Source organism: Xenopus laevis, chromosome 9_10L, assembly GCF_017654675.1.
Source record: "Xenopus laevis strain J_2021 chromosome 9_10L, Xenopus_laevis_v10.1, whole genome shotgun sequence".
NCBI lineage: Eukaryota > Metazoa > Chordata > Amphibia > Anura > Pipidae > Xenopus > Xenopus laevis.
This window is the reverse complement of record NC_054387.1, coordinates 132,726,583-132,741,579: the sequence shown is the minus strand read 5'-3', so window position 1 is coordinate 132,741,579 and position 14,997 is coordinate 132,726,583. Positions and strand designations below refer to the sequence as shown.

The following is a 14,997-nucleotide window of genomic DNA, read 5'->3' as shown; positions in this document are numbered from 1 at the left end:
GGACTGCATTAAAAGTGCATCCGGACTGCATTAAAAGTGCATCCGGACTGCATTAAAAGTGCATCCGGACTGCATTAAAAGTGCTTTAGAATTGCAACAGAAGTGCAGTAGTGGTGCATTACAAGTTCATTAGAAATGCATTAGAAGTACATTTGGATCGTATTAGAAGTGCATCAGAAGTGCATTAGGATTGCATTAAAAGTGCATTAGGATTACATTAAAAGTGCATTAGGATTGCATTAAAAGTGCATTAGGATTGCATTAAAAGTGCATTAGGATTGCATTAAAAGTGCAGTAGAAGTGCAGTAGAGGTGCAGTAGAAGTACATTAGAATTGCATCAGAAGTGCAGTAGAGGTGCATTAGAATTGCATCAGAAGTGCATTAGGATTGCATCAGAAGTGCAGTAGGATTGCATTAGAAGTGCATTAGAAGTGCATTAAAAGTGCATTAAAAGTGCATTAAAAGTGCATTAAAAGTGCATTAAAAGTGCATTAAAAGTGCATTAAAAGTGCATTAAAAGTGCATTAAAAGTGCATTAGAATTGCATTAGCATTGCATTAGAATTGTATTAGAATTGTATTAGAATTGTATTAGAATTGTATTAGAATTGTATTCATTGGTGGAACTGACCAGCTGTAGAGGGAAGGAGTTACGTGACCAACTGCTGGGGTCTCTTAGGAAGGGAGGCTCCTGCATCAGCATACCCTGTAAAAACAATTATGTCGGCTGGCTAAGTACACTGTACCCATCACAAATGATCCACGATTTAAAAGGTACAACAGAAAAAAAAAACACGGGTAAACACTGCATGGAATGCCTTCTTGCCAAACAACGTACCAGGAATGCACCAAATACTGAAGGCCCACACTCACAAACGTCAACTTCTAATTTGCATAGTAAAGGGAATATTAAGAGTATCCGAATGAAACAATAAAAGAAAGCATTGCCTGTCCTTTGCTATTCCCTGCACTGCTGATTCTGACTTTTGCACTAATGTAGCAGCAGTAGTCAGCTATTCTCCTGGCTAGACTCCCATAATGCATTGCATGCTCTGAGGTGAATGAGACAGCAAAGAAGGAGAATTGTTGCACAAGCAAGGAACTGTGGGAGAGCAGGATTCTGCAATGAGTAGTGCAGAGATGAGTAAAGGACACAGACACTGCTTTCAGTAGCAATTACCAGGGATGCAAAAATCCAGGATTCGGTTCAGTATTCTGCCTTTTTCAGCAGGATTCGGTCGAATCCTTCTGCCTGGCCGAACCGAATCCGAACCCTAATTTGCATATGCAAATGAGGGGCACCGAGGGAAAACTGACTTTTTGTCATAAAACATGGAAGTAAAAAATGTTTTCCCCTTCCCACCCCTAATTTGCATATGCAAATTAGGATTCAGATTCAGTTCGGTATTCGGCCGAATCTTTCACGAAGGATTCGGGGGTTCGGCCGAATCCAAAATAGTGGATTCAGTGCATCCCTAGCAATTACATGTACAGATAATTAAAGGGGTTGTTCACCTTTAAATTAACGGTTAGTATGATGTAGAGGGTGATATTCTGAGACAATTTGTAATGGGTTTTCCTTTTTTATTATTTGTGGTTTTTGAGTTATTTAGCTTAGTATTCAGCAGCTCTCCAGTTTGCAATTTCAGCCATCTGATTGCTAGGGTCCAAATCCCCCTAGCAACCATGTATTGGTTTGAATAAGAGACTGGAATATGAATAGGAGAGGCCTGAATAAAAAGAGAAGTCATAAAAAGTAGCAATAACAATACATTTGTAGCTTTAAAGTGTGTTTGTTTTTAGATGGGGTCAGTGACAAGAGTAACATAACGGAGCAGAGAAGCACCAGGAGATGCTTCCTACATCAGTAAATGAAGGTTTTGTCATTCTGTCCTTCCCCGTCTGGACAGAACAACAGAAGCCACTTTGATCTATGTTACAGTGTTACACAGGTGGGTATGTGTCTCATGTTGGACTATTAAAGGCCTGTGAAAGTAGTGGATAACGTATTCAGATGATATACTACTTTCGCAAGAATACCAACATGAACAACAATTAATATCGACTATATAATGACCAATCTCCGGTCGTCTGTATGTGTCAAAGAATAACTTGGCTCAAACCACACCTGCATCATCATCTGCATATGCCCAACCCTGTACCAGCAGCTGTACCTGCGTCTCTTCACAGCTTCCCACATAATGGGACTGGTCTGTCAGTCCCATCAGTGTAAAAATAAAAACTGGATAAATAGATTATGTGCAAAAAAAAAACAAAACAAAAAAACAATTTTCAATATAGTTAGTCAAAAACGTAATGTATAAAGGCTGGAGTGACTGGATGTGTAACATAATAGCCAGAACACTACTTCCTGCTTTTCAGCTCTCTTGCTTTCCACTGATTGGTTACCAGGCAGTAACCAATCAGTAACATGGGGGGGGCACGTGAATCATAACTGTTGCTTTTGAATCTGAGCTGAATGCGGACGATCAATTGCAAACTCACTGAACAGTTATGTCCCATGTGGCCCCCCTTATAGTCACTGACTAACTCAGAGTTAGAGAGCTGAAAAGCAGGAAGTAGTGTTCTGGCTATTATGTTACACATCCAGTCACTCCAGCCTCAATACATTTTTGGCTAACTAACTATATTAGAAACATTGTTTATTTTGCGCGGACTATTTATTTACCCAGTTTTTATTTTTACACTGAATTGTAAGGGTAAAAAAACTGTAAATGGTAATTATCTCACCCTGTCTTGGCCATTTGCTGTCCTGCCAATCTCTGCCATTCTTAGTATGGCCTCTGCAGATACGTCCTCAAAACTTGCGGGTGGGGGAGGGGTGTATGGATCATGAACAATGGGAGGAACCTCTTCCACTACGACTGGCTCTTGAGCAGGTGCTTCTGCTGTTGCCTCCTCTTCCTCCTCTGTGTCAGAGGACAGGAAGGAGAACTTTGAACGTTGTTCCTTCAGCAAAGCCTCAATTCGGGAGTCCAGGCTGCTACTGTGTTGTGTGAATGGCAGACTCTCTGAGACCCCATCAAGGAGTGGAGAGCAGGAACGAGCTGGAGAAGGAGGAGGAGAACAGGCTGGTGGTAGAGGAGGTAGAGGAGGAGGTGGTGGCTCCCATCCTTCTGTAGGTGGAGGTGGAGGCACCAGAAGAGCAGTTGAAGGTGCAGGTATTGAAGGAGGAAGAGGCGGGTGGGCTATTCGGTAATCACGATCTGTGTGAATGTCATCAGAAGGTGGGGGAGGAGGAGGTGGTGGTGGTGGTAGGGGTGGGGTTCCAGGAAAGCCAATCAGAGGAGGTTCTTCTGGGGGTGGTGGTGGCTTGCGGTGGCGAGAGCGATAAGATGACTGTGGGGAGGAGCGCTGCGGGTGCCTGTGAAAGCGTTTCTGGCTGCTATCGTGCTGGGACGAGGACGATGCAGAGGAAGACGGAGCTGGGGAATAGTGGTGTCCAGAACGACGGGAATACGAGTCCCCAGAATTGTTCTCCTGACGCCTGGATTTATATCCGGAAGAATCCTGAGTGGAGGAATGACTGGGAGTCCCCTGCCTGCAAAACATAGAGAAAGATTAAGACAAGAGTTGTTGGTTGGACAGACCCAGTAATCCCTGCAGCAATGCCCACCTGCCTAGTGATAGGAGAGCACAAAGAACGCTCATGTGACACTGCAGAATAAGGCCACTCATTTGTAAGCGGCGATATAAGGAGTTATAGGAGGAATTATTGGATAGGGGGCCCAAGTAGGAGGTCAATGATATTTGCTTTCTGGTCAATACCTGCTGGAATAGGCAGAGTCCTGAGAGAAGGGGGTGCCACTACGAGGAGTGTAGGGGGTGCCTTGCGAGGAGGATGGGGTATACTGGCTGTAGGAAGAGCCCAGATCCTGAGAGGAAGGAGTTCCGTTATTAGGGAGGTAGGAGGAGGAGGAGGAGTCACTGGAAAGTCTGCGCCTGGAGTCCACCTGAAGACAGACAACAGTCAGACATAAAGTGATTAGATCTATTAATCCTGCAAATGTGACAGTTGCTCACCATCTCTGGCTGCAGCCTGTCCTGTGCCCGTCTCCCACTCGTTGGAACCGTCTGGGGGTTGTAAGAGCCGCTCACAATCAGGTCGTAATATTTTTGTCTTTGCTGACCTGAAAAACAAAAACCATCAAAGAAAAATCTGCAATGAGAATCCATCAATGACTTGATTTCCCTCATTTGTATTCTAATTACTGCTTTCGTTATTCCATGTGACATCACTTCCTGCGCCTAATTATTCATTTTCAGAATTAATTTTCTTTTCTTTAGCAAGTAGTGGTGTATAAAACAAACACTAGGTGAGCCAAAAGTGTCCTGAAAGCTGCCAGTCCAACATCTCATTCCTTTTGCAGCTACTCCCCTACCCCATGTCTTCTGGAAAGGTCCCTCTAGATGTTGGAACATTACTGTGGGATTTGTTCCCAGTCAAAAGTGTGAAGTTGGGGGAGGGGCTCTGTGCAGTCAGGTTCTTCCATTCTAATCTCAGAAACCCATTCTTTAAGGACCTGGTTTTGTGCGTGGAGACATTATTGTGCCGGAACAGGAAAGGGCCATCCCCAAACTGTTCCCCAAAGTAGGAAGCACAGAATTATCAGGAATAGCATTGAAGGTGAACAACCCCTTTAAAGTTGCACGGTACAAACACCTAGTTGGTTTCAGACAGTTCACCAGAAATAAAGACTTTTTACAATTACTTTCTATTTTCGGTGTCACTGTTTTTTTAATATTGAAGTGTAAACGTGTAATTTTTCACCTTCTAAAGCAGTTCTGGGAGGTGGGGTCGCCGACACTGTAACTTTTCTAAATTGTTACATTTAGTCGATACATTTGTTATGTTTGTCCCTGCTGAGCAGAATCTCTGGGTTTCATTACAGGCAGCTGTTAGTGTTGATACAATAGTTACTAATACTCCAGAGATGCTGCTGAGAAATGTATCAACTAAAAATTGCAAAATTGTAACAGTAGAGTCTGAATTACGGAGCTGTCAGACTCAAACACCAGAGACAGGGACATTAAAGGGGAACTCTGGCTCCTAAACCAAATTTTGATAAAGAGCCACATAACACAGAACACCCCTAATATACCCATCACAGTTACCCGTTTCTTCAAAGAATTATGAATAAATGCCATTTTCTATGCTGAAATCCAACAGTTCTCCTCTTTCTGCATCATTTGAAATCCTGGCAGGGAAAGAGGGACTTAACATGGATGTTACAAATTGTAACTCCATAGTTTACAGACTACATAACCCACAACGCATTGCACTGTGAGGTTCCTTTCCTTATTGAGATCACATGTGCAGGGAATTGTGGGGTTTGGAGAATGCAGGCTGAGGACAGATGACTGTTGATACAAAGTAACAGTAGTCAGATAGCTCAGCAAAGTAGTCAGACAGATCAGCAGGAGAGCAGGGGGAATGGTAAGAAACCATTAAAAAAATCATGAAAAGTCTGCACATTTTTTAATTGATGTATATTGCAAAGTTGCTTGAAAGTTTACTTTTCAAAAAGCTCAAGTTACGTTTTTAAGTTCCCCTTTAAACTTAGATTAAAAATCTGATAAAAGTTAACTGGAAAAAGTGTTTGAAAGGTGAACAACTCCTTTAACATGATAATGGAACCAGGGCCCAAACCATGGAAAACATCCCCAGCTCTTTGTTCCTCCACCTTATTGTCTGCATTACACACTCAGCAAGGTATCGTTTCCTAACACACGCCAGACTTGCTGTTTACCGCCAGTTGGTGAAATGACATTTACAGTACATGTATTTAAAGTGACATATCACTTTTTTTTTTGTCTAAAAACCTGCCCAAATACGATTGTCTATATTGCGTAGGCCTTGTAAAAATCTGCTCTGACCCAGAGTCTGTGTTGACTCACCTCGGAGGTCAAGCTCTGCGTGGATGATGTTGCCCATAACAGACGTATTGTGGAGGTGCGTGACTGTATCCCTGGCTGATTTTGAGCTGGAGAAGAGGACCTTGGCCAGTCCCAGATGTTTTCTAGTTTTGGGGTGCAGCAGTATCTCCACTTCCTCCACATTCCCAAACTTGCGGCACATATCAGCCAGAAAAGGCTCCCGCACATTGTCATTGAGATGCGCAAAAGTGATTTCTTTCTGGGGAACTTGTCCCACGTAGAACTCGTCAAACTGGGGTGAAACAGAAATAGGGTTATGGAGCAAGATCTTCAGATTAAAGAGAAAATGGACTGTTTTTGGGGTTCCAAAGACAAGTCTGAAACCAGGTACAGAGTCCACCCACCGAAATACAAAGCATATCCCACAGTAATACATTCTCTGCACAGATACTGCTAACATACCTTAAATTTAGGAACAGGGAGGGATATCTCTCGTGGTTTGCTCCACATACGATGTTGTCTGGGGTCCCGCACATCCCCCAATGGAAGGAATGCTCCATCCTGAAAGATGGCAAAACAAGAACATCATAATTACCTGACAAATCTTAGCTATTGAAAGGGTTTGGCATTTAAACTGCTGTCTGGCTGCCATGCTTACTGACCTTAGCAACAAAGAAGTAGTTTAAAGGGATACAAAACACACCAGTTAATAGTGTTGCTCCAGCAGAATTTTGCACTGAAATCAGTTTCTCAAAAGAGCAAACAGAGTTTTCTTTATATTTAATTTTGAAATCTGACATGGGGCTAGATATATTGTCAGTTTCCCAGCTGCCCCCAGTCATGTGACTTGTGCTCTTATAAACTTCAATCACTCTTTACTGCAAGTTAATGTGGTATCACCCACCCCCCCAGCAGCCTAACAGCAGAACAATGGGAAGGTAACCAGATAGCAGCTCCCTAACACAAGATAACAGCTGCCTGGTAGATATAAGAACAGCACTCAATAGTAAAATCCAGGTAAATAACCCCCTAAATGTCACGCTATTAAAAAAATGACTTGAAAAGAAAATATACTAATAAGCCCCCACACACAGACAAACTGTAAAGGCCTTACGGAGATGTTGAAGTGGATTCCATCATAGCGATAGACTTTCTGTGTTGTTCTGCGACTGTGTAACACGGGATCCAACAACAGTTTGTAACTCCTCCATTGGAAGCCGGCCCCTCTGTGACTTTCGCCCTCGGGCTCCATCTGGGGACATCTGACCTGTAAAGGTGCAGCATAATCTGTCATTATCATCAGCCCCCCAATTTTTTGCAGAAGATGTATAAAACATTGTACGCTGTATTTCAACCCCCCTGTTTATCTGGTGTGGTCTCTCCCACTGTTCCCCCATTAAATGGTTTCTCCCTAAGTGTATGGCCTTTATCATTATCCTGACTGCTCTATGCTGCCTTACACCGTTACATGTTTCTTGTAATTGTTTCTTGTTATCAACCCGGCACTCGGTGTCTCTTGTTTTGCTTTTAGGCATCATGTCCCATGGAGGGGGCCGCTTGTCAGTCGTTAGCTCCCGGACCAAGTTCCTTAGATCATCCATCAATGTCTCAGTCAACCCGGCTGCTGTCAGTTCATGAGAAGCAGACTGGTTTCACAAGAAAACAAAACGGATACAATTTATGGTAAAGTCCGACAGACTCCAGTAAGATCCTGGGCTTGTTTGGTGTCAGCAGTGTTGGTTTCTTGCAACTGTCTGTTTGCTCACTGCCATTGTTTGTCTTCAGAATGATTTCTCAAGCACGTGCTCCTGCGTGTGTCACACACCTGTGTATTTCTGCTGGAAGTGCTCCTTTCTCTTTCTCTGGTTTTTCCTGGGCAGTGTCTCTTCCATGCTGGTCTGTACTGTCTGCAAAAACTCCATTTCTTGCACTCTCTTTGCTTGTCTGTCAGCCTTGTCCCGCAGTCTCTCTCTTCTATCCCCATCTAAAATTAACAATCTCCCGGCATTGATATTCCACATCATCCTGTCTGTGAGATTAGCACAGGGGTGTCCAAACTTTTGGCTCACTGGGCCACATTGGAAAAAGAAAAATTGTCTGGGGCCACACATGAAATACACAAACACGTTTGATTTGTAAAAGTAAAGAAAATACACAGAAAAGAACAACAATGCCAGTTGGATAACCAGATGGAGCTATACACTGGAATATGGGACACCTGGATTATAAATAGACATATTATATTATTATTACTAACTGGGCAATGGGCAGGGTCCCCCCCCCTCCTATTTCCTCGGGAACCAAGCGTTTCAAGCTGGGCCGCATTCATAAGCATCCTGGGCCGCATGTGGCCCTCGGGCCGCAGTTTGGACACCCCTGGATTAGCAAATCTCATACCCCGGTTTTTGGGCCTGTCTAAGGTTTGCCCGACAGTCTCTTACATGTAACAGTCTCTGGCTACCACACTGCTTTTCCTGTCCGTGACTTTGGCATGGATTTAAACTGCAAGCAAATATGTAGCGCAAAATGTCCTTACAACAACAGTTTATCCCAAGTTTGCAACAAATTATCCAAGTACTGAGAAACAAAACAAACAACTGAAGCTGTAACGTGGACTTCTAAAAATTCCATCTAATTGTAACAAGCAAACTAGTTCAGATGCCGATTGTTACAAAGTTTCTAAAACGTAACTTTTAATGTATGTTCCAATTTAAAACAGACTCACAGCATATTTAACTCAGCTGTGCAGGATCCTGTCCCTAAAACAACAAATAATGACATTTTTTTGTGTGGATCAGTGGTGGATACAATATTCAGTTAGTTAGGATTCTAGTATCCATATTTCATCAAAGACTAGTTTCCGTCCTTGTGGAAGACTGAAGTAGCCATTGGTACCCTCCCTCCCTTCCACCCATCCCTCCGTTCGCCCCCTGCCTGACTACGAGTGGGAGCTATCCACACCTACGCCACCCAACGCGTTTCGCTGTTTACACAGCTTCGTCAGGGGTATGGATTTAAACTGGTAACATTTTTACTCCGGAGAAGTTACTAACAACAACAAATCAACAGGTGGCTCTTGTCTGTAAACTGCACTAGGTCTAATGAAAGCAACGTTCGGATTGGCTGTTGTGCATTCCAACTCTGGAGTAAACTTTGCATCTGTTTTGTGGGAAACAACACCAGGATCGTTCTGACAGTCCCACTAATGCATGGCCTGTGCATCATTGCCCTTAATATCGGTCTCCTGTTTGTAAACAATATAACAAAATATGCAACTGCTCAAATCCCTGGCTGTGCCTTTTTCTCCCAGCAGCCCCTATGAATCACACTTCTGGATTTATCAACATTTCTCCCTCTTTGCCTCTCAGCTTCTCTGTAGCTCTGGAACAATGTGGCTTCCCTTACATCTCACAGTGGGGAATGTGTAGGCTTAGCTTAGGCCATTGCACTGCCTGTCTCCCACATACCTTCAGTCCCTCGCTTTCCCCTTCAGCCCCTCGCTTTTTCCTTCACTTTCCCTTCAGCCCCTCGCATTTCCCTTTTAGCCCCTCGCTTTTCCCCTTCAGCCTCGCTTTTCCCTTCACTTTCCCTCCAGCCCCTCTCTTTCCCCTTCACTTTCCCTTCAGCCCCTCTTCCCCCTTCAGCTCCTCGCTTTCCCCTTCACTTTCCCTTCAGCCCCTCTCTTTCCCCTTCACTTTCCCTTCAGCCCCTCTCTTTCCCCTTCAGCCCCTCGCTTTTCCCTTCACTTTCCCTCCAGCCCCTCTCTTTCCCCTTCAGCTCCTCGCTTTTCCCTTCACTTTCCCTCCAGCCCCTCGCTTTTCCCTTCACTTTCCCTTCAGACCCTCGCATTTCCATTTTTAGACCCTCGCTTTTCCCCTCCAGCCTCGCTTTTCCCTTCACTTTCCCTTCAGCCCCTTGCTTTTCCCCTTCAGCCCCTTGCATTTCCCTTTTAGCCCCTCGCTTTTCCCTTCACTTTCCCTCCAGCCCCTGGCTTTCCCCCTTCAGCTTTCCCCCTTCAGCCCCTCGCTTTTCCCCTATAGCCTAGCTTTTCCCTTCACTTTCCCTCCAGCCCCTGGCTTTCCCCCTTCAGCTTTCCCCCTTCAGCCCCTCGCTTTCCCCCTATAGCCTCGCTTTTCCCTTCCCTTTCCCTTCAGCCCCTGGGGTCTCTCCCTCCCAATGTCCCCAGACGGAGGCAGCAGTGTGGCCCTGATGATCTTGGACTAGTGAATATTGCAGAAAAGTCCAGAGGGTGCTGGGAGTTGCAATGCGAGAAGAGCAGGAGGGCTGCAGGTAGGAGTCACGTGATGTAGAGAAGGAAAGTACCTCACAAGTGCTATTACACAGTATTATGGCGCCTTTGTCCATGTATTCGCTTCAGGATTTGGAGGTACAAGGCAAAAGCCTCTCTGCCCTCCCCTATAACCAGCCCCGCTGTATAGCCCTTCCCCGGGTGCCCTGAGCCCCTCTCATCGGCAGCTTCTCATTGCGGGTGAGCCCCAGTGTTGTTGCCCCTCAGCCCCTTACTTCCGGCTCCTCAGTCATGTCTGTGACTTGCCGTTACCTTCCCGGCGCTTATTTCCGCTGACGACTTGGCTGCCTCTCACCTGACTGACGCGCTGTGTTCTGCTGTCTCTCCCCGGATCCCTCTCTCGTCCCTCCCGGTGGCGCTGACTTCCCTTCCGCTCCGGCACTTTCACTCCGGCCCCGCCCCCTTTGCTTCCATTCGCCTCCCCGACGGCCTATTTTATTCTACTCGCCTTTTCTGTCCCTCCCGCCTTCAAGCGGTCCCGTTGTCTCCACAAATGCGCCGAGTAAAATCCAATGTGTGTCCCGCGGGGAGTGGAATCTGCGGCCAGTGAAAGCGAAGACGGGTTTCCTCTCCAGCACTTTCCGCCGCGGCACTTTCCACACAAACACAATAAATTAAATGACGCGGTTTTCCGTCTGATAGAGGAAGAATTCTTACTCCGTAACCCACTAATAACATAAACGGAGCCGCGGTGGATTTTTATTTTCCCTTTTAATTGACTCTGAGATGTGGAATCTGCCGAGCGCGGAATGAAAGCTGAAAGTGACTGAGTACGAGGAGAGAGGATAGGCGGGCTCATGCTATAGAGAGGAGCGCAGGGGGAGAAAGGGGCGCTGCTCTGTAGTGCGACTCTATGGTTACAGGAGGACGGCTACCAGCCTGTACTTGTTTTATGCTGCACACACCACGTGCTGTTGGGTTTTTTGTTTGACCCGCGCAGCGCAAATGGATATTTCTGCAGTTGTTCAATCCTGCAAGTCTGACAAGTCATTGTGGCAATTGAATATTATTAATACACGCTTCATGTTGGGACCAGCGGTGCAGAGAATGGAATGGGGATATTTCTACATAAAAATAAGGCAATAGCCATCTACAATATCTTCTCTGTGGTTACTGGGGTCACCGACCCTTTCATTCTGCGTTTTCTGCAGCACTTGTAAAATAGTAGGAATGTATAGATCCAACGCACAGATGACATGAAACATTACAACTGATACAAGCCCTGGTCAAAGGAGCTTACAATCTAATAAAACACAAAGGGGTGGGTACGGGAACAATCAGATAATGTGTCAGATCTTGTGTTGGAGACATACTTGCCCACATGTTCTGGGACACTTTGCACCATAATGCCCCATGTCTAACCCATACTCATTGCTAGATGCCAGCATTCCATAGCCCTTCATTCAGCCTGTAAGTAACCGCAGGTGCTTGTGTTCATGAGAATTCACCAGTAGAGGGCGCCCTGTTCAGCTGCCAGCGGGGCAATGTGCCCATCATTATGCACCCTTAGAACTAATTTGCCTATTTTGCACCTAGGGTTGCCACCTTTTCTGGAAAAAAAATACTGGCCTTCCTATATATTTATCTTTATTCCCTATTAATAACATTGGGATCACTGACCTTCCTATATATTTATCTTTATCTTATTCCCTATTAATAAATTGGGATCACTGACCTTCCTATATATTTATCTTTATTCCTATTAACATTGGGACCTTGGGATGGGATCACTGACCTTCCTATATATTTATCTTTATTTCCCTATTAATAACATTGGATCACATGACCTTCCTATATATTTATCTTTATTGGGATCACTGACCTTCCTATATATTTATCTTTATATATTTATCTTTATTCCCTATTAATAACATTGGGATCACTGACCTTCCTATATATTTATCTTTATTTCCTGGGATCACTGACCTTCCTATATATTTATTTCCCTATTAATATTGGGATGACCTCCTTTATATGGTAATAACATTGGATCCTTACTATATATTTATCTTTATCCCTATTAATAACATTGGGACCTTCCTATATATTTATCTTTATTCCCTTTAATAACATTGGGATCACTGGCCTTCCTATATATTTATTTTTATTCCCTATAATAACATTGGATCACTGACCTTCCTATATATTTATCTTATTCCCTATAATAACATTGGGATCACTGACCTTCCTATATATTTATGTTTATTCCCTATTAATAACATTGGGATCACTGCCTTCCTATATATTTATTTTATTCCCTATTAATAACATTGGGATCACTGACCTTTCCTATATATTTATCTTTATTCCCTATTAATAACATTGGATCACTTGACCTCCTATATATTTATCTTTATTCCCTATTAATAACATTGGGATCACTGACCTTCCTAATATATTATCTTTATTCCCTATTAATACAATCTCTGGCCTTATATATATTTATCTTTATTCCCTATTAATAACATTGGGATCACTGACCTTCTATATATTTATCTTTATTCCCTATTAATAAACATTGGGATCACTGCCTTCCTATATATTTATTTTTATCTTTAATAACATTGGATTCACTGACCTTCCTATATATTTATCTTATGGCCTGACCTCCTATATATTTATCTTTATTCCCTATTAATAACATTGGGATCACTGACCTTCCTATATATTTATCTTTATTCCCTATTAATAACATTGGGATCACTGACCTTCCTATATATTTATCTTTATTCCCTATTAATAACATTGGGATCACTGACCTTCCTATATATTTATCTTTATTCCCTATTAATAACATTGGGATCACTGACCTTCCTATATATTTATCTTTATTCCCTGTTATGGTAATAACATTGGGATCACTGGCCTTACTATATATTTATCTTTATTCCCTATTAATAACATTGGGATCACTGACCTTCCTATATATTTATCTTTATTCCCTATTAATAACATTGGGATCACTGGCCTTCCTATATATTTATTTTATTCCCTATTAATAACATTGGGATCACTGACCTTCCTATATATTTATCTTTATTCCCTATTAATAACATTGGGATCACTGACCTTCCTATATATTTATGTTTATTCCCTATTAATAACATTGGGATCACTGACCTTCCTATATATTTATCTTTATTCCCTATTAATAACATTGGATCACTGACCTTCCTATATATTTATGTTTATTCCCTATTAATAACATTGGGATCACTGACCTTCCTATATATTTATCTTTATTCCTATTAATAACATTGGGATCACTGACCTTCCTATATATTTATCTTTATTCCCTATTAATAACATTGGGATCACTGACCTTCCTATATATTTATCTTTATTCCCTGTTATGGTAATAACATTGGGATCACTGGCCTTACTATATATTTATCTTTATTCCCTATTAATAACATTGGGATCACTGACCTTCCTATATATTTATCTTTATTCCCTATTAATAACATTGGGATCACTGGCCTTCCTATATATTTATTTTTATTCCCTATTAATAACATTGGGATCACTGACCTTCCTATATATTTATCTTTATTCCCTATTAATAACATTGGGATCACTGACCTTCCTATATATTTATCTTTATTCCCTATTAATAACATGGGATCACTGACCTTCCTATATATTTATCTTTATTCCCTATTAATAACATTGGGATCACTGACCTTCCTATATATTTATCTTTATTCCCTATTAATAACATTGGGATCACTGACCTTCCTATATATTTATCTTTATTCCCTATTAATAACATTGGGGATCACTGACCTTCCTATATATTTATCTTTATTCCCTATTAATAACATTGGGATCACTGACCTTCCTATATATTTATCTTTATTCCCTATTAATAACATTGGGATCACTGACCTTCCTATATATTTATCTTTATTCCCTATTAATAACATTGGGATCACTGGCCTTCCTATATATTTATTTTTATTCCCTATTAATAACATTGGGATCACTGACCTTTCTATATATTTATCTTTATTCCCTATTAATAACATTGGGATCACTGACCTTCCTATATATTTATCTTTATTCCCTATTAATAACATTGGGATCACTGACCTTCCTATATATTTATCTTTATTCCCTATTAATAACATTGGGATCACTGGCCTTACTATATATTTATCTTTATTCCCTATTAATAACATTGGGATCACTGACATTCCTATATATTTATCTTTATTCCCTATTAATAACATTGGGATCACTGACCTTCCTATATATTTATCTTTATTCCCTATTAATACATTGGGATCACTGGCCTTCCTATATATTTATCTTTATTCCCTATTAATAACATTGGGATCACTGACCTTCCTATATATTTATCTTTATTCCCTATTAATAACATTGGGATCACTGACCTTCCTATATATATTTATCTTTATTCCCTATTAATAACATTGGATCACTGACCTTCCTATATATTTATCTTTATTCCCTATTAATAACATTGGGATCACTGACCTTCCTATATATTATCTTTATTCCCTATTAATAACATTGGGATCACTGGCCTTCCTATATATTTATCTTTATTCCCTATTAACAACATTGGGATCACTGACCTTCCTGTATATTTATCTTTTTTTCATTAATAACATTGGGATCATTGACCTTCCTATATATTTATCTTTATTCCCTATTAATAACATTGGGATCACTGACCTTCCTATATATTTATCTTTATTCCCTATTAATAACATTAGGATCACTGGCCTTCCTATATATTTATCTTTATTCCCTATTAATAACAT

At 41.8% G+C, this 14,997-nt stretch overlaps 1 protein-coding gene across 8 annotated transcripts in view; it reads right to left on the bottom strand.

Annotated features, from left to right (window-relative positions):
• Positions 1–11,033, bottom strand: part of setd1a.L (SET domain containing 1A L homeolog) — a 32,904-nt gene extending 21,871 nt beyond the window's left edge. The window contains exons 1-8 of one of the 8 annotated variants that reach the window (XM_041577431.1): positions 10,656–11,033; positions 7,013–7,165; positions 6,361–6,459; positions 5,920–6,190; positions 4,045–4,151; positions 3,790–3,896; positions 2,752–3,562; positions 632–706 (exon numbers count right to left, since the gene is read on the bottom strand). In XM_041577431.1, the coding sequence (XP_041433365.1) occupies positions 632–706; positions 2,752–3,562; positions 3,790–3,896; positions 4,045–4,151; positions 5,920–6,190; positions 6,361–6,459; positions 7,013–7,165; positions 10,656–11,006 (1,974 nt within the window). In that variant the 5' untranslated portion in view covers positions 11,007–11,033. The other 7 variants (XM_041577429.1, XM_018240253.2, XM_018240255.2 and 4 more) reach the window with 7 other exon arrangements.
• Positions 11,034–14,997: the final 3,964 nt, after the last annotated feature.